General features: G+C 35.5%; 1 protein-coding gene across 8 annotated transcripts in view; it reads right to left on the bottom strand.

Annotated features, from left to right (window-relative positions):
- METTL8 (methyltransferase 8, methylcytidine) overlaps window positions 1-26,286 on the bottom strand; it is a 154,936-nt gene that overhangs the window by 90,487 nt on the left and 38,163 nt on the right. For 7 of the 8 annotated variants that reach the window (XM_044933891.2, XM_044933902.2, XM_044933880.2 and 4 more), the window contains exons 2-3: window positions 18,419-18,573; window positions 2,036-2,127 (exon numbers count right to left, since the gene is read on the bottom strand). In XM_044933891.2, coding sequence (XP_044789826.2) covers window positions 2,036-2,127; window positions 18,419-18,561 — 235 coding nt within the window. In that variant the 5' untranslated portion in view covers window positions 18,562-18,573. The remainder of the gene's footprint in view (window positions 1-2,035; window positions 2,128-18,418; window positions 18,574-26,286) is intronic. The other variant, XM_044933896.2, reaches the window with a different exon arrangement.

Here is a 26,286-nt window from a genome sequence, read left to right as displayed (position 1 = left end):
AACATTCACCATCCTAACCATTTTTAAGTAAACAGTCCAGCAGTGTTAAGTGTATTTACATTGCTGTGAAACAGATTCCCATAACTTTTTCATCCCGCAGATCCAAAACTCTATACTCACTAAACAACAACTCTGTTTCCCATTCTTCTAAGCCCTTGCTAACCACCATGCAACTTTCTGTTTCTATGAATCTGACTACTTTAGATACCTCATATTCAGTTCAGTTCATTTCAGTCGCTCAATCGTGTCCGACTATTTGTGACCCCATGAATCGCAGCACGCCACGCCTCCCTGTCCATCGCCAACTCCCAGAGTTCACTCAGACTCACGTCCATCGAGTCAACGATGCCACCCAGCCATCTCATCCTCTGTCGTCCCCTTCTCCTCCTGCCTCGAATCCCTCCCAGCATCAGAGTCTTTTCCAGTGAGTCAACTCTTCGCATGAGGTGGCCAAAGTACTCGAGTTTCAGCTTTAGCATCATTCCTTCCAAAGAAATCCCAGGGCTGATCTCCTTCAGAATGGACTGGCTGGACCTCCTTGCAGTCCAAGGGACTCTCAAGAGTCTTCTCCAACACCACAGTTCAAAAGCATCAATTCTTTGGTGCTCAGCTTTCTTCACAGTCCAACTCTCACATCCATACATGACCCCAGGAAAAACCATAGCCTTGACTAGACAGACCTTTGTTGGCAAAGTAATGTCTCTGCTTTTCAATATGCTATCTAGGTTGGTCATAACTTTCCTTCCAAGGAGTAAGCATCTTTTAATTTCATGGCTGCAGTCACCATCTCCAGTGATTTTGGAGCCCAATAAAATAAAGTCTGACACTGTTTCCACTGTTTCCCCATCTATTTCCCATGAAGTGATGGGACCGGATGCCATGATCTTCGTTTTCTGAATGTTGAGCTTTAAGCCAACTTTTTCACTCTCCACTTTCACTTTCATCAAGAGGCTTTTTAGTTCTTCACTTTCTGCCATAAGGGTGGTGTCATCTGCATATCTGAGGTTATTGATATACCTCATATTAGTGGACTCATATAGTATTTGCCTTTTTTGTGACTGGCTTATTTCACCTAACATAGTGTCCTCAAAATTCGTCCAGATTATATGGCATGTGACAGGGATTCCATTTCTTTTTATGGCTGAATAATATTCCATATGAATAGACCACATTTTGTTTATCAATTTATCTGCTGGAATTTTGGGCTATTTCTACCTTTTGCCTACTGTGAATAGTGTTGCTATGAACAAAGGTATGCAAATATTCCTTCAAGACCTTTTGGGTATCTCTTTCAATTCTTTTGACTATATATCCAGAGGTGGGGCTGCCAGATCATATGGTAGTTCCATTTTTAATTTTTGGAGGAACTTCAATATTGTTTTCAGTAGAGGTTGTACCATTTTATAATTACACCAATAGTGCACAAGGGTTTCATTTCTCCACATCCTCACCCATACTTACTATTTTCTGGCTTGGTGATTACACAATAGGGCAATATTTTAGAGACCATTTTTGAAGGTTGGCAAGGCCTACCTAAATTAAACTCTAAATATCAAAGGCCTCCAAGAAAAATAACTTAAATCATTATTGAAACTTTGTGTTCATCTTAAAAGACCAGCAACATTTTGATATGACTTTACCTTCTTTGCTCAAAGTTTTTGAATTCATTGAATATTCCCAGCGGTTGAATGCACAATTGCATACTAAAAGATGCATAACAACAAGGAAATTTTTAAAATTGTGTTTTCCTATCTTGCTTGAAATGCCACCTTTACCTATCTCCCAGAGAAAGCAATAATATGACTACCAAAGGAGCAAGTACATATAGGGTGAGTACGTAATTTATTTCATTAACTTTGGTTTCACTACACTGGAATGACTGGGAATTCTCCTAAAGGAACAAGTAAATTAGCATAGGCAGAAGCTAAGAACAAATGGTGACGCAATTAGGAGGAAGAGAAACTAAGGTGTGAACTGAATCAGTGGGAGGTCAAACAGAAAAGCCAGTCTCCAGGAGCTACATATAGCTGCCTACCTTGCTCTTCCAAAAGGACTCGCACAGCTGAGTTTTCCTCTACTTTTTTTCTGGCTGCTGCTTCTTCTTCTTTTGACCATTGCATGTGATCCCTTTCAAAAAAATAAATATTATAAAACGTGTTTTATAACTGAAGAAGACAGAAAAAGAGTGCCAAGGGATACATCTTTCATTCTAGATTAGTCAAAGACAAAGGATACAAACAAATCCCATATCAAATGAATATATTTTGTGTCAGATGTTCCTTCTGACAGTGCTGGTATAATCCTGTAACTCCTACAGTTCTTCTGTTTAAATTTGGTTGTGTTGCAAGCCCCAGCCACCTTTTGGAAATGATTGCTGAAGTAATGTCCCAGGAGCACTATGATGGTTTCCTGTGTTTTATTCTAAAGCTTAATCTTTTTGTTAATTTATGTATTAGCATTCTTTAAAAGTTTTTTAATATTCCTTTTACACTTTTCTTATTAGCTGTCTTAATTTCTGTGTATGGATTTACTTATGTTTAAATGATAGACTACTTTACACAGCATATTAAAAGGTCATCCTTCTAAGATCTGGCACTTTCTAGAACTAAGTATTTTCAGGTTCATAATTTACTCTATATGAGAGAATATTATTTTCTGCTACCAAAATGCTTTTCTTGAAATATAAGTAACTTTATACAAAAAAGGTGATTTTTTGTTTTGTTTTCAAAATCTGCATTTCTTTTTTTTTGTAATAGGTAAGACTATAAGTAGTAAGTGATACAGTTTCCTGGAATAAACCACTTTTCTAAACAATAAAATTACATATGCAAAATTCAAGTCTGTTGCAGTGGTATAGGAGTAATGAGTCTCAGGACTAAGGTGGTGGTAATGGAAAACAGAAAGGAAGAGTAGAGGGAGTTGATCTGGAGATTAACTAGATATTGAGGGGAGAGAAGACTGAGAGTCAGGAATGATCCTAAGGTATTAAAACTGAGTACTGAGGAAAGTGGGGGCAACAATGACAGAATAAGGGGTTGCTTTGGGTGGAATGATGACAAGCTTGGTACTATTTTAAGTCATGCTTATGCAATCAGATATGACAGGGTATATTCTAGTGACCTGGTTATAAATACACCAGTGAAAGGTGAGAAGTTACTTATTAGATGAATCAGAACCAATATACTGAAGTTCCTAGGAAAAGTATATGATAATGTAAAAATCAGAGTTTCACAGATGTTATTTAAAAAACCCAATTATTTACAAACCAAATAATCACTAAACAGCTTTATCACTTGCTTTAATGAATGAGATTGAAACAAATTTTTCCTTTGACTTATTTTAATATATGTGAGCAATCACATATATAACTTGGACTTGATAAGTACATTTTATATTCTGTACATAAAAATTACAGAGAATATTATTAGATGACAGTTATAACATTAAAGGCAAGAAATCATTTGTTGAAAAAAATAGTATTATTAAAGCTGGGGATAAGTTTCTCATCTATAAATTTCTAAAAATATATAAGAAGGCAAATAGAACAGTCCATTTTCCTGTTAAAAAAATCAAGCTCTGAGACAAAGAGAATATATGTGGTTTTTAGCTTTACACATTTATTTTAAATTGTAAAACTTGCTTCTTCCTGAGTATTTAATAGATTCAGTTATTTCTTAAATTTCTCTAACTTCCTTACACTGTTTTTTATGTTGCTTCATTTTCTTAACTGCTAAGTGAGGAGAATATTATACCCTAAGCCCCAACAGAACAGATTTTCCACTATATAGTTACAGAATCCCCTCAGAAACCTATAAAATGTTTCTACTGTATTTATGGGGACTTCCTCCAGACCTGCTGCTTTATGGCTGTTCTTATATTAGAAGACTCTGATTCATGTATACCCAAGCCCAACAGACAGCAGTAAGAATCATTCAGGTTTATAATAAATACAATTATAATAGAATTTAAGCATAGAGACAGCTAACTAACAAACAAACTGAAAATAATCAGGTATTTAACAACCACCACCACCACCACCACAACTACAACTGAAGGAATAAAATGGTTTATACTGTTTGACTTGCAAATTATACTTCTGGGAATTTATTGTAATGAAGCCAATAAAACAGAAAAGTACCTGTACAACAGTATTCACTGAAATACCAAATGTAATAGCAAAAAATTGTAAACAACCTCAGTGATAGGATAATGGAAAAATTATTGTAACTCAAAGGAATATTATGTAGACATTTAAAATGATACATATGAAGATTATTTAAAAATATGGAAAAGTGTATATGAAATAGCATGAGGTTAAAATGCAGGTCCCCAAACTGTAAATGTATTATAATCACAACTACACACACACACACACACACACACACACACTGGGTAAAATAAAAACAATTATAGTAGAATTATGGAATTAAGAGTAACTGCCTTACAGCCTAGATGGGAGGAGTGTTTGGGGGAGAATGGATATATGTATACGTATGGCTGAGTTTCTTCACTGTTCACCTGAAACTATCACAACACTGTTAATTGGTTACATCCCAATACAAAATAAAAAGTTAAAAAAAAGAGTAACTGCCTTAAAATTTCCTTAATATTTTAAAGCTGCTTCAATTAGAGATAATTTAAAAAATATTTATAAAAAACTATACTGTATGTTTAAGATATATAACAATGGCCATTAAAACTTTACATTATCCTTTGGGAGAAAACCCGGCAATCTTTACAATAAAAAAGAATATATGTTTTCCTAAATAAGAGAATTGAGAAGAAAATATAAAATATATTGAGTATTTCTCCTGAAAACTTGAATTTGAGAAAAAAAAATCTTAAAAAGACAGGATTTTTAAAAAGAAAATTTTCACAACATGGCTAGTAGAATAAAATCATAATTTTGGAGTAGTCATAAGTCCTATGAGTTCAGTTCATATGTGTCTGTGTGTGTGCAATTTTATATTCCTTCTATATACATAGTACAAAGGCTTTAACTATGTGGATCACAACAAACTGCGGAAAATTCTTAAAGAGATGGGAATACCAGACCACCTGACCTGCCTCCTGGGAAATTTATATGCAGGTCAAGAAGAAACAGTTAGAACTGGACATGGAACAATGGATTGGTTCCAAATCGGAAAAGGAGTATGTCAAGCCTGTATATTGTCACCCTGCTTATTTAACTTATATGCAGAATGAATCACGTGAAATGATGGGCTGGATGAAGCACAAGCTGGAATCAAGATTGCTGGGAGAAATATCAATAACCTCAGATACACAGATGACACCACCCTTATGGCAGAAAGTGAAGAAGAACTAAAGAGCCTCATGATAAAAGTGAAAAAGGAGAATGAAAAAGTTGGCTTAAAACTCAACATTCAGAAAACGAAGATCATGGCATCTGGTCCCATCACTTCATGGCAAATAGATGGAGAAGCAATGGAAACAGTGACAGACTTTACTTTCTTGGGCTCTAAAATCACTGCAGATGGTAACTGCAGCCATGAAATTAAAAGATGCTTGCTCCTTGGAACAAAAGCAATAACCAACCTAGAGAGCATATTAAAAAGCAGAGACATTACTTTGCCAACAAAGGTCCATCTCTTCAAAGCTATGGTTTTTCCAGTAGTCATGTATGGATGTGAGAGTTGGACTATAAAGAAAGCTGAATGCTGAAGAATTGATGCTTTTGAACTGTGGTGTTGGAGAAGACTCTTGAGAGTCCTTTGGCCTGCAAGGAGATTAAACCAGTCAATCCTAAAGGAAATCAACCTCGAATATTCATTGGAAGGACTGATGCTGAAGCGGAAACTCCAATACTTTGGCCACCTGATGTGAAGACTCACTGGAAAAGACCCTGATGCTGGAAAAGACTGAAGGTGGGAAGAGAAGGGGATGACAGAGGATGAGATGGTTGGATGGTTGGACTGACTCAATGGCCATGAGTCTGAGTAGGCTCCCTAAGTTGGTGATGGACAGGGAAGACTGGTGTGCTGCAATCCATCGGTTTGCAAAGAGCTGGACACGACTGAGCGGCTGAACTGAACTGATACATAGTACAAGTGATGGTTCCTTGCTTAGCTTTAAGTTGATGACAATAACAATCTAAATAATCGTGCATTTGGTTTGGTTTCAAAAAGTTAAAACACACACACACTCTCCACAGTCACTTAGCTTGGGTACTAATGTTTCTGAGGATCCTACTTATAGAAAACTCTGCTGAACGTGGTGCCACTTCCTATTATAATTTTTAACAATCAGTTAGATATAAAACAAAGTACCCAGTGTAAGCTATGCATATAAAATGTTTTGTCTTTGTCATTTACTGTGTATGTAAAAGTGTTATTACAGAAAATAATTTAAAGATAAATTTAAGGAATGTATTAGGTACCTAGTGAAATTAAAAATAAAATATTCTAAAGTAAAAGGAAGAAATAAAGTTAAACAGTTTCAGCCTAAAACTATTTCAATAATCTTTAATTTCATAACAAAGTCATTTTTATTACATAGTCACAATTATAGTAACAGAAAAATCTGAAGTCTGACCTTTTGTTTAAATATCCTAATCAATTAATAATTCTTAATTTTTCAAGTTCCCTTCCTATATGTTTGGATACACACAAACACTTTTCTATAGAACTATAAAATCTTCATAATTATTAACAGGACTTAAAACTGTTGTATAGGATCTGTATTTTGGACCATGACAGAGTACCTAGAAATAGGCTTATCTTTCTGCCATAAACTATAATAAATCTGGATAAAATAGTATATGAAGCAACTCTTTTTAGGCACTGGACTACACTTCAGACAGCACAGGACTGTGATCCTTAAAAGAAGAGAAAGACAAAAGGTCATTCCCTAATTTACTCTGGCTTTCTGTCTAGGACATGTTCTAGACTGTAGGGCAGAGGGGACTCCAAGAAGAGCCTGGCTGTCTCACTGAGTGACAGCTTTGTGAGTTAAGAAGGCAGAAATCAGGGTTCAGAGCCACTGAGATGGTGAGGCTTTGTGTGGCGGAATACTGAAGAAGAGAGGGCTGGACAAAGAGGAGGGCTACTGAAGTCTGCACAGATTGTGCAGTGCGGTGCTTGGAGATGCTAGAGCTCTGGCTAAGCCAGAGACCATTCTGAACACCTTGGGTATTCAGTTAAGACCCCCAAAATGCCACGCTATAGAAATAAGAACCACATTAGATTCAGAACAGATTTAGAAAACAAACTTTTATGGTTACCGGGGCAGGGGGTGGGGGGAAACGGAGAAGGGATAAACTGGGACACTGACACGTACATACCACTGTATATAAAATAGATACCTAATAAGGACTGACTATACAGTACAGGGAACTCTATTCAATACTCTGTAATGACCTACATGGGAAAAGAACCTAAAAAAGAGTGGATATATGCATATGTATAACTGATTCACTTTGCAGTATACCTGAAACTAGCACAAAACTGTAAATCAATTATACTCCAATAAAAATTAAAAAAAGAAAAACGTCTGTCAATCTTGATTTATATATGCAGTGAGGATATCTTTCAAAATTTAAAAACAGAGATATCTTCAGGTATATAAAACTTGAGAGAATTTGTTACCAGCAGAATCTACACGACAAGAAATTTTTTCAGACTAAAGGAGAATGGTACCACATAGACACTGAGGTAGACTCAAGAGACCACAAGCGATAAATATGTGACTAAGTATAAAAGACAATATTTTAAAAAATTCTTTCTTAATTCCTCTTAAAAATTACTAACTATATACAGCAAAAATAATGAATTACAAAGTTTATGACATGTATAGAAGTAAAAGTATGTGTTAGTTGCTCAGCTGTGTCTGATTCTTTGCAACCCCAGGCACTGTAGCCCCCCAGGCTCCTCTGTCCGTGAGATTCCTTCCCCAGGCAAGAATTCTGGAGTGGGTTTCCATTCCCTTCTCTAGGGGATCTTCCTGACCCAGGGATTGAACCCACATCTCTTGCATGGCAGGCAGATTCTTTACTGTCTGAGCCACTAGAGGGCTATAGCAGTAAACTATATAACCACAATAAAGCAAACTCTGAATGAATAAGTAGAAACACACTGCTGTAAGGTTTTTACATTTTACTGACATATAATGTTGTAAAAACATTAATTCTAAGTGGACTTGTATGAAGTTGAGGAAGCACACTGCAATGTCTAAAATTGTGGTTCTCCAAGTGTGATCCATTTTCAGGTAGTTCATTAAGTCAAAACTATTTTCATAATAATACTGTCATTTGCATTTTTCACTGTGCAACATTTGCACTGATGGTATAAAAGCAACGATGGGTAAAACTGCAACTGCCCAAGTATGAAACGAGGCAGTAGCACCAAAGTGTATAGATGATCTCTGATTTATGATGGTTCAATTCGTGATTTTTCGACTTTATGATGGTGCAAAAGTGATCTGCATTTAGTAGACATCGTACTTGGAATCGTGATCTTTTTCCGGGCTAATCATGGTGGTATAATACTGTCTCATGATGCTAGGCACTGGCAGTGACCTGCAGCTCCCAGTCAGCCATGTGATCACAAAGATGAACAATCAATACACTTAGAACCATTCTGTACAAATACAACCTTCTGTTTTTCACTTTCAGTACAGCCTTCAATATATTACACAAGATACTCAACAATTTATTAAAAAATATGTGTGGTATGAGATGATATTGCCCAATTGTAGGCTAATGTAAATGTGCTGAGCATGTTTAAGGTAGGACAGGCTAAATTTTGTTTGGTAGGTTAGATATATTAATTGGATTTTTGACTTACAATATTTTCAACTTATTTGTACATAACCCCATTGTAAGTCAAGGAAGATCTGTACTAGCAGTCATCAATTCTATACCACCAGCCAGGGGATGATAAAGAATGTACCAGTTTTTGTTTTAAAAAATTCAATTCACTGGAGAATGTGTTGGGAAGCATGCAAAAAGCTGCACACTGAAGACAGATGACTGACTTGTAGAAAAGCACTTGTACAATTGTTTGCATTGTGAACGGAATTAGGTGCTTTTTTCATGGAATGCTATTTTTACTTGAGAGAGCAACTGTAGACAAACTACAGCTATTCAGACTTGAGTATCTGGCATCTTAAAAGTAAATGAAATGAGCTTTAAAGGGAAAAAAATGACAGTATTTGCTGTCAAAGATAAATTTTGTGCTTTCAAACAAAAATTTGAATCTTGGAAAAACTGTGTCCACCGCCATGAGTTTGATAGCTTTCAATACTTAAAGAGATTTTTCCTGATAGGAATAATGGTGTATTAATAAATGTGATTTCTGATTATTAATGAAATGTGTCATATGGATCTACATAAAACAGGGAACTAAACTTTCCAAATTATCCATGTGAGATATTATAAAATGATACCTAGGTTTAAAAAAGATTCATTCAAAGTATAAGGTGCAACAATGGTTTATAATATAGCAGAATATCAAAAGTTCACTGATATGATTTCATATTCCATATTTGCAACTAAGAAACTGCTACTAAACTTATAAACTTATCATGCTTATAAACTTATCATAAAAGGCTATTATAAAACTCTTCTCCTTTACAAGTACATATTTGTGTGAGGCCAAATTTTCTTTATATAATTCAACCTAAACAGCATGATATAACAGATTGAATGAAGAAGCAGATATAAGAATCCAGCATTTTCCATTGTCAGATATTAAAGAAACTCTCAAATATTTAAAACAATGCCATTCCTTGAACTACATTTTTTGGGAACACACAAATATTTTCATTAAAATATGTAATTTATATGAACATATAATGAATTTATTATTGTTTTAAAATGAATTAATACTTTAAATGTTCAGTTTCAATCTCTAATATGGAACATATCAATATATACAGTCCACATAAATAAAAAGTTTTGGGGTCCTCAATGATTTATAGTGTACAGGGGTCCTAAGACCACAATGTTTGAAACCGTTGCTCTAAAATAACATCTAAAAAATAATTTTAAGATGTATAGTCAAAAAGTTAGTAGAGAAAAATAAAAGAACAGATGAGTCAAAAAATAAACAGAAATATAACCAAATTGTATTAACTTACAAAGCTACCAGGATTGTGTGTTACCTTAAATTTCTCGCTCTTTTTCTTTCATTTTTGGCATTATTTTAGTAGATCTAAAAAGGTATCAAATTGTTTTGATTTGTATTTCTTTTATTGTTGTATATTTTCCCATGTGTTCACATGTACTTCTTTCTGGGTCAACTTTCTATTTCTGTTGCCAATTTATCCACATAACAAAAGGTTTTCATGCTTTTCTAACAATATAACAAATACTCAAATGTTAATCTTGATATATAGCAGTGGAAAGTAATTTAGATTTTCTGTGTCTCTCAGTTTTAGTATTAGTAAAATAAGTGTAATAGTTCTCAAAACAGCATACAACTAAGATTAAAACAAAACAGCATACAACTTTGAAATTATAATTATCCTATTTCATCAAATCTAAGATACCATTATTTTCTGTACCAGTAGGAAAGAAAAAACACTTCCAATTACAATAGTAAGATGCTATCAATTTTAAGAAATATCCTGATTTTAGAGATGTAATTGGTGAAAAAATATCTTGGGTGGATAAAAGATAGCTGTTATAGATATATCAGACAATAACTGAATTAACTTCAATTAAATCTTTTCTACTACTGACACTAATTCTGAATCCTGGATTTCCACTTATCTTTTTGGCTGTAATAAACATTTAAATTGATTGTTTTTATTAATAGTTCAGTTTCTCACTTAGGAAGGTATGATCTACAAAAGATACACAAAAGAACCAGTGCCTTCTCATTTCTGCATAAATAGAGTCCACAGTTGCTGGAAAAAAAAATTCACTCCTCTCATTAAACATTTACTAACAACCTATATCTATTAGCCTGTGAACTGGGGATTTGAAGATGAAGATTTGGTATAACTCAGAATTGTTAACGATGAGGATTATTAAAGAACAAAGACTGTAAGATAGACAGTAAGATGGGAATAGGTATATGGGGGCATTCTTTTTAAAAAATCAAAATGCAAATAATACTAATGCTTATAAAGTTTTATCTCTACCCTATCTCTTATCCCCATGCCCATCCCTGAGATAAACACCATTATCAGTATGATGGGGACCTTTTCAGACATTTCTCTAAGCATTTAAAAACAAAGATATGAATATACATGTAGTAGACATATAGAAATTTCTTAATAAAAGTGAGGCCATACCAGAGATACCTTTCTGCAATTTGTTGCTGTTTAATGACATATCATAGCCAACTCTTGATATCAATACACATGGATCTTTCTTATTTTTATTAACTGCTACATTATTTTCCAATGTATGGATATAAACCATATTTTTAAAGGCCTTATTGAGATACAGTTGACATACAGTATATATTTAAAGTGTACGATTTGATAAGTTTGACAAATATAATCTTCATGAAACCATCACCACAACCTAGATAATGACTATTATCCACCACCCTCAAAAGTTTCCTTGTGCCCTTTTGTAACTCCTCTCTTCCACCCTTCTCCTTCTCATTACACCCATCTCCTGCTTCACCATCAACCACTGATCTGTCGTCTGCCTCTACAGATTAGTTTGCATTTTCTAGTCTAGTAAAAGTAAAGTACACATTCTTTATTTCTAGCTTCTTCCACTCAATGCCCTCCTCCAGGGGATCTGCCCAACCCAGAGATCGAACCCAGGTCTTCCACATTGCAGGCGATTCTTTACTGTCTATTACAATTTGTTTATCCATTTACCTATTGATGGATATTTATTTGCATTGTTTCCAAATTTGGTTATTACAAATAAAGCTGCTATGAACAATCATGTAAAAGTATCTGTATGGATATATGCTTTCTTTTCTCTTGGATAAATATCTAGGAATGGAATGGCTAAATCATATACAGGGTACCTGTTTAATTTTTAAAGAAGCTGCCAAGCTGTTTTCCAAAGTGATGGTATTATGTTCCCACAGCAGTGTATGAAAATTCCAGTTCCTCTACATCTTCACCAACAGTATTGGTACAGTATTTTGAATTTTAGTTATTCTAATGACAATGTAGTGGTATTTCACTGTGATTTTAACTTGCACTTCCCTAATGACTAATGGCAGAGAAGGCAATGGCACCCCACTCCAGTACTCTTGCCTGGAAAATCCCATGGATGGAGGAGCCTGGTGGGCTGCAGTCCATGGGGTCGCTAGAGTCAGACACAACTGAGCGACTTCACTTTCACTTTTCACTTTCATGCATTGGAGAAGGAAATGGCAACCCACTCCAGTGTTCTTGCCTGGAGAATCCCAGGGACGGGGGAGCCTGGTGGGCTGCCATCTATGGGGTTGCACAGAGTCGGACACGACTGAAGCGACTTAGCAGCAGTAGCAATGACTAATGGTGTTTGAGTATCTTTTCATATGCTTGTTACCTGTGTATGTTCTTAGGTATAGTGTCTGTTAAATATTTTGCCCATTTTTATAAGGTTGTTTGTTTACTGAATTTTGAGGGCTTTTTATATATTCTATTAGTCATAAAATGAACAAACTATTGATATATGCAACAACATGTATAAATCTACAAACATTATCCCTAGTAAAAGAGGCCAGACAAAAAAAAAGAGCATATATTGTGATTCCCTCTACATAAAATACTGGAAAATGCAAACTAATCCATAATGCATGCTATGTTCTTTCTCCTTCATTCCTTCTTTCCTTTCTGTTTTGTTGGCAGATAAATTCTCTTTTATCTTTCTCAGTAAGCTTCTGTTTGAAGGCTGGGTATTATGTATTTTCTGCACTTTTCTGGTAATCTGAGGGTGTCAGAGGTGGGGGAGAAGGGGAAACTCTACTGAGTAGTGGGCAGACTTTATGTGGGTCTGGGTCTGCTTTTTGCTTTTTTGAGATTAAGTTCTATGCTAGGTTTCACTTTACCTAGTTAGGATGTGCCCTATTCCTAAGCGGGGGATTCCCCTGGGCTTTGGACAGTTCCCTCAATTCAGCATGGAACTCTGGAAAATGGTGAGCCCCACGATTTCCCCTGCTCTGCTAAGACCTCAAATTCTTCTCTAATAGGTAAGAATATGTATTTTCAAGGATTTGTTCTCAACTTTTGCCTAGTGAGTTGCCTAGTGAGTTTAGTAATGATTTGTCAGCTGATCTTTCCGTAGTATTGCTTCTGAGGGATAGAGGTAGGGTTAGGAGCCACTCTGAGCCAAATACGAACCTACAGTTTCCTTCCTTGGTCACTAATTGTCCATGTTCCTGAACTCTTATAGTTGCTGTTGGTATAGTTTTTGCTTGTTTTTACTATTTCTTATTCATTTTGTTGGAGGAGAAATACTTCGGTTTTCAAATTCAACCAACTTCCTCTCCTGGAGGACTCAAGCTTACTCATGAAACAGACTAGAGCTCCTTTAGAGCATGATCATCTCCTACTCCTCTCCTGAGTACTCCTTAGAATCTAGCCCAGTGATGGGAACATGTGAATATTCACATTCAATTTAGTTATGTGACAATACAAGTGCTTACTGCTTCCTTATAAATTTTAGGGACCCCCCTGAAAAGTTCTTATACCCATAAACCAGGAATAGCATGGAATAAGAAATGATTTTTCCAAGTAACTATAAGTTGCTCAATATAGACAGATGTCTGAGCCAAGTCTCACGAGCAATCTGAATATAGTTTTATGTCAGTGGCTCCCAAATGGATAAATGTAATAAATATAATTAAAAGACTATAAGCAGAATATAAAATGGTTTAGTCCCTGTGGAAAAGTTTGGTCGTTCCTCAAAATTTAAATACAGAATTTCCACACAACCCCACAATTCCATTCCTAGGTATTTATCTCTAAGACTTGAAAACAAAGACTCAAACAAGTACATGTACACACATGTTCACAGCAGCTCTATTTACAAAAGCCAAAAGGTAGAAACAACTTAAACGCCCATCAGTAAATGAATGGATAAACCAATTGTGGTGTATGTGGAATATTATTCTGTCATAAAAAGGAATGAGGTACTAATACATGCTACAATATGGATGAACCTCCAAGACTTTATGCTAAGGGAAAGAAGCTGGACCCAAAAGACCACTTGTTATATGATCTCATTCATACGAAATATCCAGAAGAGGAAATTCCTAGAGACAAAACACAGATTGGTGGTTGCCAGGGGCTGAGAACTGTAGCATAAGTATAAGCTGCTTAATGAATAAGGACTTTTACTTTAGAGTGATGGAAATGTTTTGTAACTAGATAGAGATGCTGGTTGCACAAAATCATGAATGTAATTTATGCCACTGAACTGTTCCCCTTAAAATGGTTAACTTTGTGTTACGTGAAATTCACTTAACTAAACTATTAATAATTAAGAACCTATGCTGCTGCTGCTGCTGCTGCTAAGTCGCTTCAGTCGTGTCCGACTCTGTGTAACCCCATAGACAGCAGCCCACCAGGTTCCCCCGTCCCTGGGATTCTCCAGGCAAGAACACTGGAGTTGGTTGCCATTTCCTTCTCCAATGCATGAAAGTGAAAAGTGAAAGTGAAGTCACTCAGTTGTGTCTGACCCTCAGCGACCCCATGGGCTGCAGCCTACCAGGCTCCTCCGTCCATGGGATTTTCCAGGCAAGAGTACTGGAGTGGGGTGCCATTGCCTTCTCCGTAAGAACCTATAGGCAGATATAAATACTAGTTATACAAATTCTAGAATCTGGAGGGCAAATATTACTCAGGATATAGAAACTGAAGAAAAAGGGTTATTTTCATTTTGCCTCAAAAAAATTTTTAAAAGAGGTTCATATATATAAATAGTTCTTATTAACTAAATCAGAAGCTAGAGGAAAAAATAAACTGTACATAATTCTGAGCAACATCTCTGAGAGAAAATTGACATGTATTTTTTAAGAAAAATCTTAAAAGGATTTCCCTGGTGGTCCAGTGGCTAAAACTCCAAGCTCCCAGTGCAGAGGGGCCTGGGTTCGATCCCTGATTGGGGAACTATATCCCACATGCTGCGACTAAGAGCTGGCACAGCCAAAAAAATAAATTCTTAAAAAAATCTTAAAAAAATAAAAATTCAGCATGAGGAAACATTATTCTTAAATATAAAGAAGGAAATAAGGAAGGAAGTGAGAACTTTTAGACAGAACTTTGTACTTGAAGTAAGGAGAAAGTAAACCAGTCTTCTGGTTTCAGTTTAATTTACATATCTTCTCTTCAAGCAAAAAAAGGTGGGGGGCTCAGGGACATGTGGGGAGATGATGTGAAGCAACTATTTCCCTCTTCCCTTGGAGGAAATTATTATTATTTTTTTTATTACAGTACGTATCTCTCTTTGGAGAGAGTTCACTAGAGGTATCCTGGCACAGGCAGAATAACATCTTTTGGGGGTATGCTATGGAGGAGGATGGCTGTAGAGACCAGGTCAAGGTTTTTCAAACTTTCTCTAGGCTGCTAGAGTGAGGAAGAGGTGGGAGAGGAAAGGGGAGATGGAGCTGTCCCAAGCCTCTATGCCCACTTCACTCAGAAGAGGTTTGTTTTTTACCTTTTAAATACTGGGATTTTACATTAAGATTTCACTTGGAAAAAAAAATTCTGCTGCTAAAGAAATATTTGAAAACCACTGGACTGGATCAAGGATTCCTAAACCTGGTAGCTCAAAAGAATGACTAAAAGAGCTTTTTCAAATTAAAAATTTTGGGGCCATACCTGCAGACCTAGTGAAATAACTCCCAAGGGATTCTTGTGCAGTTGCCCTAAGCTAGCCCATAGTGTTTGAGAGGCACTGAACCAGATGATCTTTGCTCCCTGAGAGCCTATGACAAAACAGAACTTACGTGGGCAGGCAGGATATCTTGGGCAAAAGAGCTGATGGTAGCAAACAGAAAATGAGATGTAGACAACTAAATAACTAGAGTCTACTGACAAACACAAACAAATACAAACAACCAAACACATTTGGCAAACAAAGAGCTTGCCTAGGACCAGAAGTTCCTCTGGAGGTTTAACTGCTTGGCAATTATCTCATAGCCTATTATAACTGTCCAAATTGGTGATGACACTCAAAATGGTTTAACTCAGCAACAAGAAAGTATAATGTCAGCCAAATATATAATTTAAAATTTTTTAGTAGCCATATGAAGTGAAAAGAAAAAAAATTAACAAATACTTTAGCTCAATATATCCAAAATAATATCATTTTAACATTTAATTAAGTACAAAAATTACTAATGATATATTTCACAATTTATTTATATTCAGTCTTCAAAATGTTACAGCACATCTCAATTCAGACTAACTAGGTTTCAAATGCTCAACCACCACATGTGCGTAGCGGCCACCATATTGTATAATGCAGGACTAATTAGTAAAAAGTCAATCTATTTCTTTTTAAAATTGATATTCTGTTTCAATATAGAAAGTCAATTAATTACTTTCCCAGCCCTAAAGGTCCTGCACCCAAGGCTGAGGTAATAATTTTGTCTGTAGATGTTATACCCAGCCTCTTAACTTCAGACCTGACTCCTCTCTCTCCTCCTAGCAGAGGAATCTGTGTTCTGGACATTTTTCTCAGAATGTCTGGCTCCCAAAACCTATTCAAAATATCTAAAACTAAATGCAACATCTTTATTCCAAAATAAAAAATCAATTTAATGTTATTTTGTCAAATTCCTGTATCTGTTATGAGTATTCATATGTGGACTTGTTTTCCGTTATTCTGGTGAATACCTGGGAGTGGATGGAATTGCTGTGTCATGTTTGATACAGAGAACAAACTAGTGTTCTAGTGGGAGAGTGGTTACCAGAGGGGAGACAGAAGGAGGCGGAGGATTAAGAGGTACAAACTATTATGTATAAAGTAAGCTACAAGGATATATTGTACAACACAGAGTATAGTCAATATTTTATAACTATAAATGGAGGATAACCTTTAAAAATTGTGAATCACTGTGTTTTACACCTGTAACTTATATAATATTGTACATCAACTATACTTCAATTTAAAAAAAGAAAATAGACCACTTGTTTTCTTCTATTATATATATATTTTTTAAAAATCAATTTATCTCTTGATTTTCCTATTTCTGTTAGTCATTTGGGATCAAACCTTCAAAGTCAAATGTTTCCTTTTCCTTTATTACAAAAGCACCAAGTTCTACTTTTTCTTTCCTTACAATCTCTCATTGGCCCTTTCCTGCTTCTAGTTATACCTGCTGATCTCTGTTATATGTAACAGTATATACTGTTAACCAAATACTTAATATACCATGTATAATGGATGCCATTTCTCTTCAGTGACTCTGTCATACCTTTCACTTCAGGTGTGAATTTAAGACCACACAATCTTGCTCCCACCCCTACATCTGGTCTATTATCATTTCAACTTTATCATTTTCCAATCTCCTAAAAAAGCCTTTATTTTAGGCAAACTATCCTGTTATCCTAATTAGGCCTTATACTTCCTCATCTAGGTAGGTATGGCTTTCTACCCACCTGGAATGCCCTTACTCCAGCTTTATGTTAAGTCATTATTCCACAAATATTTATGTGCCTGGCACTGTACTGGGTACTGGAGAAACAACAAATATCTCAGCTTCTCCAATTAAACCTTCCTTAATATGTCAATTATACCTCAGTAAAGCTGAAACTGAAAAAAAAAAAAAAATCTTCCTGACTATTCCAAAACAGAAGTGATTCTGCACTGCTGAGTTGTTCTTACATGGAACTAGGCCTTGTAAGAATACACTGAGACCTTATAATTTGCTGCTTTGTATTCCCAATTATCAGTTTTTTCTATAAATACCAGTCTATCATCACAAATAGAGGAGTGGATTTCCTAAAAGCACAAATTAAGGTCAAATCAGTGTGTTCTCCCTGGTGCTTAGCTGTAAAAGAGACAAGTGGAGGGCTCTACATAGAAAAGAAGCCTCTTTGGTGATATGCTGCAAAATCAGGATCATAAGTGAGCAGGGAGGGCCTGTAAAAACCCAAACAAATTCAGAACTGGCAACACTTAAGTAAGGATCCAGATCCTTACTTGTACTGGTGGTAAAAGAACCCAACTGACAATGCAGGAGATGCAGGTTCAATCCCTGTGTCGGGAAGAACCCCTGGAGGAGGGCCTGGCAACCCACTCCAGTATTCTTGCCCGGAAAATCCCATAGACAGAGGAGCCTGGCAGGCTACTGTCCATAGAGTCGCAAAGAGTCTGATACAACTGAAGTGACTTGGCATGCATACAAGTAAGGATGAATTACCCTGGCTTTTAGACTTCAACAACACAGGGGCTGAGTTTTAAAAATCTTTTTCTGGCACTAAATGAAAATAATAACACTGGTGACACTTAATGTACATACATTATATCACACCTAAAAAGATAACTCACCACATGTTATGTTCAAAAACTTTTGTTGGATCAGTTAAAATCCTTGATCCCAGAGGGGCCACTGGGTGACAACCACTTTGGTATCTGTGAGGTACTTTTCTTATCCTTGGACAGGAAATATAATTTCTCCAAATCACATTCATCCTAATAGGTACCTGGAAAGTTTCAAACAATTAATTAGTCAATATGGATTAAACTATGTATTATTTACCTAAAGCCAAAAACTGGTATAAAAGAATGACAAACTGAGAAAGGACATGAAAACTAACCACTTTTAAATGAAAGATGGGCACGGTAGCTTCTCTCCTGAAGTATTTAGACTTAAGAGAAAGGAAAAGAGTATCTGGAGTGTGCAACACTGTCTGGCATTCTTTACAAGTCACAGCCTTGACGAACTTCGCTTTGCTTGGTATTTGCTTACATAATTCTTAGCACATGGCCAAAGCATGAAAGCCCAGAATCTGGATTTTGCATATTAAAAAGTTCTTTAAAGTTATTATTTTGCTTTGGGAATTCTATGCAAATGTATTTCTGGGAAATATTTGATGACCACTAGACCAAAAACCCAAGTAGAGGACCAAAATAAAAACAAACTTATTAATCTCATTCCCTGGGTTGAGCTGAATAATATAAATACTGATAAAATAAACAAGTGAATACCATATTAAGATCCCATCAGTTAATTCTAACAATCATAACACATACATACATTTTTAAAGAATAATCAATTCATCTGCAAAACAGATTTCCCTGTACAAAAAGCATGCTTAAATCCCAGGTCAAAAGGAGAATAATCATTTGATTAGCCAAATCTATGTCCATTTCTGGAGAATAACTTAAACATTTAAAAAGTATGTTATTTTAATTATGTACCAGCATATATGTCAGCTTAAAATCTTTATGGAAAAGTATTAAAATAAGCTCTGCTGCTGCTGCTGCTGCTGCTAAGTCACTTCAGTCATGTCCGACTCTAGAAAGCTTATTTTGTCTAGTAAGAATCCACTGTAATACTGCTTGGCATTTCACCCTCATTCAGTTGTTCATTACAATATTCAGCCTAATGCTGTAAGCTGTCAGGTAGAAATAGATGCTAAAAAGTGTGTATATATAATATGCATTAGACACTATCCAAAGTGCTATTAGGCATAAAAATGACATGTATTGTACACCCTTTACCACCTTGTGAAAGTCAAAAGGTTTTAAGACTGTGAATTCCAAAACAAACTGCAGAATGTCAAAAACATCTCATAGTGCTTTTAAACATAAAATTCAAGATATTCTTTCCAGAGAAAAAAGGCTTAGTTATACACACCAAAAAGACTGCAATGATTCCATTTAAATATGACTAACAGTGATGAGAAATGAAACATTCAATAGCTAGTGCAGATTTTCTGTTTCTTATTTGTTTTTCCTTCTCTAAATACAAGCTCGTTGGTGGAGGCAAATGAAATCAAGTGCCCCGCCTACCACTACCTTTCCTCTGCTGTGCCTTTGTTCTTTTCTCCTGCCACTGCTCTACAGAAGACTAACAAAACCCTACCAGCACAATTATTTTTAGAGCTCTCTTTCTGCACTGAATATTATTCATAAAATCTTCCATATGCTGAAGAGTAGAAATGGATTACACCTAGAAAAAGAGGCAATTCATGTTCAAAAGTATAAAATGATATAAATGTTTTCTGCCCAGGAAAGCAAAAATCAAAATGAAATTTCAATCCTTCAAATAATCATGTGATACTTATCTGTATCTACTAAATATAGAAAAGGAAGACAGGGGGGAAAAAAGATATGAGTTTCTCTCACTATAAATTACCAGGAACCTCTATAGACAGCTGGAGACAAAAAGCCATAACCAGATTGGGTATTAGGCAATTGAGGAAAATGTCAGAGAAGCGTGTGCCTTGCAGACGGCTAGTCCCTAGAAAAAACATGATGTGGCCAGCACCTAAACATGTGGCAATTTGTCCTGCTTAGGCAGCTGCTTCTCTAATTAACCACACAAACATCTATCTATTTCATTTATGTATTATCTGCAACAAGCTTGCATTGCTCTTTATCTTTATTATATAAATATACAGTGCATGCATGTGAATGCTGTCACTTCAGTCGTGTCTGACTCCTTGGGACCTGATGGGCCACAGCCCGCCAAGTTCCTCTGTCCAGGGGATTCTCCTATCTCCTTGGGATACTGGAGTGTATTGTCATACCCTCCTCCAGGGGATCTTTTCAACCCAGTGATCAAACCTGTGTCTCTTACTTCTCCTGCACTGGGAGCTGGGTTCTTTACCACTAGAGCCCCCTAGGAAGCCCTAAATATATAGTAAGTTTATATAATAAACATAAAAACATAATAAAATTACATAAATGCTTTCTCAACTAAATTGCAAACGTCTAAGGGTGGTATCAAGCTGCTCACAAATTACTTGTTTGATTACGCAAAATTGATGCTTGTCTGACACAAATTTAATTGGAAGAAAGTTACTTCATATTTCTCAAGGGGGGTCCTTATAGCCTAATAGAGAGGAAGAAGGAAGTGACAGCGTCTACTTTAAGTGCACACTGTGTGCACAGTACACAGGCTACACTCCAGTTAGAGTCACTGCAATGATAAATAAACATGTACTTTATGTCTTGACTATTGTGTTAGCTTCACATTTACTGGATCATGGTTCCATTTTGTGATGGAAAAGAAGGGCAGGGTCAGTTTCCAAAAGAATTATGGTAGAGAATGTTGGTTTCTGCCACCAGAGAGTCCCCCTCTCATTGTGTACCCTCTATTAACTCTCTTTTGGCATACCCTAAACTGAATACAAGTTTAACTAAGATATTATATGCATAATGAAATTATATGGATAAGTGGTATTTTATTTGAAGTAGCACAAAGAAGCACAGCTAAAAATATTCTAATCACCCAAAAGAAGTCAGGAAAGGAAGGAGAAATTAGAGATCTAAACTAAAGACAACATGATTTTTAATGAAAGCCTAATAGTTCAATTACAAGTATCCACCATCTGTTATTTAACCTTCCCCCTAAGTTGGCCACAACTCTGTGACTAAACAACAAAAATGTTGGGCATTCAGGTTGTTTCTTTTTTTTTTTTTGCTCCTTTACAAACACTTTTTCAAACATAAAAAGAAATTATCAGATAGACACATGAAATAGTCATAGTATTTCCTGATGAAATTTCCAGAAACAAAAGGCAACTATTTGTTGCGCCATGTGGCTTGCAGGATCTTAGTTCCCTGACCAGAGATTGAACTTGTGCTGCCTATAGTGGAAAAGCAGAATCCTAACTACTGGAATATCAGGGAATTTCCACAAAAGGCAAATTAATCACAGTAGTATCGATGCACATTTTACAAGGAGTCATACACATATACAGGTTAAAAAACTATTCAACTCCTGTATGAGTTCCTAATATTCTATAAAATCATACAAGTTCAACGGGGGTCTCTGGTGCACAGGTGGGAAAGAGTTGATTATAGCACAGATGTAGGAAGGATGTTCCAGAAATAGGCACAGAAAAGTGGCATTAATATTTCCTCAGATTGTAAAACTCCAGTGTTATTAAGGCCCCTTAAAGTGAAAAGCAGGCACTAATTTGCTGTCAGTGATCTGTATCTGTTTTATGTAATATTTAAGGAAACTTCTGAAACAGCAGGGTTAGAAATCATAACATAGCTTTCATGCACATTATTACAGGTCCATGCATCTGTTTGTGTCAGCAGCTAATATTCAAGATCAGTATTTTGCTTTTAAAAAAACTAAAGAGTTTGTATCTACCATGAAAATTTGTCTATATCCAGTAAGGAGAAGGAAATGGCAACCCACTCCACTATTCTTGCCTGGAGAATCCCAGGAACAGAGGAGCTTGGTGGGCTGCCGTCCATGGGGTCGCACAGAGTCAGACACGACTGAAGCGACTTAGCAGCAGCAGCAGCAGCAGCAGCAGCAGCAGTAAGGAAATAAAAGGGCAAACTTTTCCTGCATAAGACAGACTTTTAACACATTTCCTAACTCTTACAGCCAAAAGGTCAAGAATAATGTAAAAGTAAGAGAAAAATAGATATTGAAGAAGGAACAACCACAATAAATCTGTTTTAATAGTTCACACTAATTAAAGTCAGCTCAATACATCTATTTTGAGGTTTTAGCACATTTGATGCAATTTCAGTATTTAAAATTCAAGAGAGCAAGTCATTTGCTATTCCAGCATTTAGTTATTGGTAGGCACACAACAAAAGTTTTAAAATACTTGTCCAAATCTACAAAAAGGTATTTATAAGGACTGTACAAATATCTTCCACTATCATCTGTAATGGCAGGCCTATAAAATTTTCTCTATTTTTGAATTGGAATAGGCTATAACTTGTAATAAAATTTTTAAGAATCCAGATTTAGATAGAATATATATTTTTTTAATTTTGTTTTGTTTTTAAACTTTGCATAATTGTATTAGTTTTGCCGAATGTCAAGGTGAATCCGCCACAGGTATACATGTGTTCCCCATCCTGAAGAATATATTTTTTTAAAACACAGAATGTCTATGAAATGTGGGTCGGGGGGAGGACGTAAAATTATGCCCTGTGTCTTTGCAAATTTTTTTTTATTATATTGATGCAAGCCAAGTGTCAGTTGACACTATCCTTCCTTAAAGATTTAAATAAAATTTTGCTTCCTTTCTAAATCCCAAAAAAAATAAAAAAAAAAAATAAACTAAAGATGGAACAATTGAAAAAACAAATAGCAAGATGCCATATTTAAATCCAACCATATCTGTAATTATATTAAGTGTAAATGGACTCCAGTTAAAAGACAAAGGTTGTTCACTTGTATAAAAAAGCAAGACTCAACCATATACACGGAGAAGGAAATGGCAACCCACTCCAGTGTTCTTGCCTGGAGAATCCCAGGGACAGGGAAGCCTGCTGGGCTGCCGTCTATGGGGTCACACAGAGTCAGACACGACTGAAGAGACTTAGCAGTAGCAGCAACCATATACAGGTTTCCTCCACTATCCGAAAGTGGAGCATTCCTGTGAAACCTTTGTAAGCCAAAATGGCGTAAAGCAAAAAAGCAAGTAGCACACACCTTGCTAACAGATGCACAAAATAAATCAAGGTAAAGCAAGGTGCTCAAAGTTATGGTGGCTTGATGCTGAGTGTAGTTCCCAGGGAAGGAGCTCAGAGATGCCACTCTCGATGGTTAGAGTTTGCACTGCCTCTCTATAACAGCTCACTGCAAAACAAACACTGAAAGCTATTTCCACTTTTCACTTATTTTTGTAAAAGTGAAAATCCTCTTCAGATTTCTCTCATTTAGTGAAAACAGGTACCAATATAGGTTTTTCATCAAAGTGAAGTAGGTAAAGCAAACTTCCAAAAAGCAGGGTATACCTGTACTGTCTATAAGAGAAGCACTTTAAAGATACAAATAAATTACAATTAAAAAAGAGATAGCATCCAAACACTGCATTAAAAATACCAGTGGAGGTATAATAACAGACAAAGAAGACTTAAAAAAAGACTAGTACACTTAATAATGATGAGCCAATTCATCAAGATATAACAATCCTAAATGTGCATGTACCTGATAAGAGCTTCAGAATACATGAAGCAAAAATAGAAATTTTAAAAGAAAAAATTAATTTCACAGCAATACTTGATACTTTTAAAATTTGAGTATAATTGCTTTACCATATTGTGTTAACTTCTGCTCTACAACAATGTGAATCAGCTGTAAGTATACATATAGCCCCTCCTCTGGAGCCTCCTTCCCACACCCACCTCCGTCCCACCCCTCTAGGTCATCACAGAGTAGGGAGCTGAGCTCCCTGTGCTACACAGTGGCTTCCCACTAGCTATCTACTTTACACATGCTGGTGTATATATGCCAACGCTACTCTCTCATCCCCACTCTGCTTCTTCCTCCACTGTGTTCACAAGTTCGTTCTTTACATCTGTGTCTCTATTCCTGCCCTGCAAGTAGGCTCATAAGTACATTTTTTGAGATTCCACATATATGTGTTAAAATACAACATTTGTTTTTCTCTTTCTGACATACTTCAATCTGTATGACAGACTCTAGGTTAGGTTAATAGCGTTCTCTCGGTAATAAACAGAACAGCACTCAGAAACAAATTATCAAAAAATCAATAAGGACACAGAAGATTTGAACATTATCAACTTGACCTGAATGACATTTACAGAAAAAGCAATGTAACTAATAACAGCAGAAAACACATTCTTTCAAGTGAACATGGAACATTTGCAAAGGCAGATCATATATGCTGGTGTATAAAAAAAAGTCCTAATAAATTCCAATGTATTAAAATGATACAAACTATGCTTTCTGACCACAATAGCAATATAAAATATTAATATTTTTGATGAACTGATTCATTAATACTCATTAATAAATATCCCTCCTTATTTTGATTAACAGTCATTTTCTTGAAGTCTATTTTGACTGATATTAATATAACCCCACCAGCTGTCTTGTGTAGTGTTGTGTAGGGTATATCTTTTAAAAAATATTCTGTGTTTACATTTAAAAGAAGGAGCAGATTATTGATTCTTGCTTTTTTTATCCAAACATAAGATATCTAGAAAAATTCTCAAATGTTTTGAAGTTAAGCAATGTACTTCTATACAACCTATGAGTCTAAGATTTACATGAGTTAGTAAATCTTAAGGCAAATCGGAAAGTATATTGAACTGAATAATTATCAAATCTTAAAATATCAAATTTTGTGAGATGTATCTAAAGCAATGTTTAGAGAAAGTTTTATATGCTTTTATTAGAAAGGAAGAAAGATCTCAAATCAGTGATCTTGCCTTCAATTTCAAGAAACTAGAAAAACAGTAAATCTGATGAAAAGTAAGTAGAATGAAGGAAATAATCAAAAATAAAAGCAGAATTCAATGAAATAGAAAATGGACAAAACAGGGAAGATCAAGGCCAAAATTTGATTCTTTGAAAATATGAATAAAACTGATAAACCTCTGGCATGACTGATACTAAACATTTGTGTTTCAGAAAATATAAATTTCTAATAATAAGAAGGAAAGAGGAGACATCACCATAGACCCTATAGGCCTGGAAAAGGGTAACAGGGAGATATGGTGAACAATTTTATTTTATTAAATGGGATTAATGTCTTGAAAAATACAGTTTACCAATAACTTACATAGTACAAGAAAAAATAGAAATAGCCCTAAATTTATTAAGTAAATTAAATTTATAATTAAAAGCAAATAAACATCACGCCCCATGGGCTGCAGTCCATGGGGTTCCAAAAGAGTAGGACCTGACTTAGTGACTAAACAAAAACACATTTTAAAAAGCTCAGAAATTAACAAGTGTTGGTAAGGACAAGGAGAAACTGGAGTCCCTGTGAGTTGCTGGTGGGAATGTAAATTGGTACAATTGCTGTGAAAAACAGTACAACAATTCCTCAAAATACTAAACATGGACTTACCATACAATCTACCAATTTTACTTCTGGAAATATACCTAAACAAAGTGAAAGTGGGGACTCAAAGAGATAACTGTACACCATGTTTATAGCAACATTATTGACAATAGACAAAAGGTGGAAACGATCCAAATGTCCATCAAAGATGAATGGACATCCTTTTATGATATACACATAAAATAGAACATTACTCAGGCTTTAAAAAGAAGGGAATTATGATATACACATAAAATAGAACATTACTCAGGCTTTAAAAAGAAGGGAATTTGGAACATGCTGCAACATGGCTAAGTCTTGAAGGCATTATGACAAGTGAAGTAAGCCAACTGCAAAAAGACAAATGTTTTATCATTCCTCATATGAAGTTCCTAGAATGATCAAAAGTTCATA

Source organism: Bubalus bubalis, chromosome 2 (assembly GCF_019923935.1).
Source record: "Bubalus bubalis isolate 160015118507 breed Murrah chromosome 2, NDDB_SH_1, whole genome shotgun sequence".
NCBI lineage: Eukaryota > Metazoa > Chordata > Mammalia > Artiodactyla > Bovidae > Bubalus > Bubalus bubalis.
The sequence above is the reverse complement of the archived record's forward strand: the minus strand, read 5'-3'. Positions and strand labels throughout refer to the sequence as shown.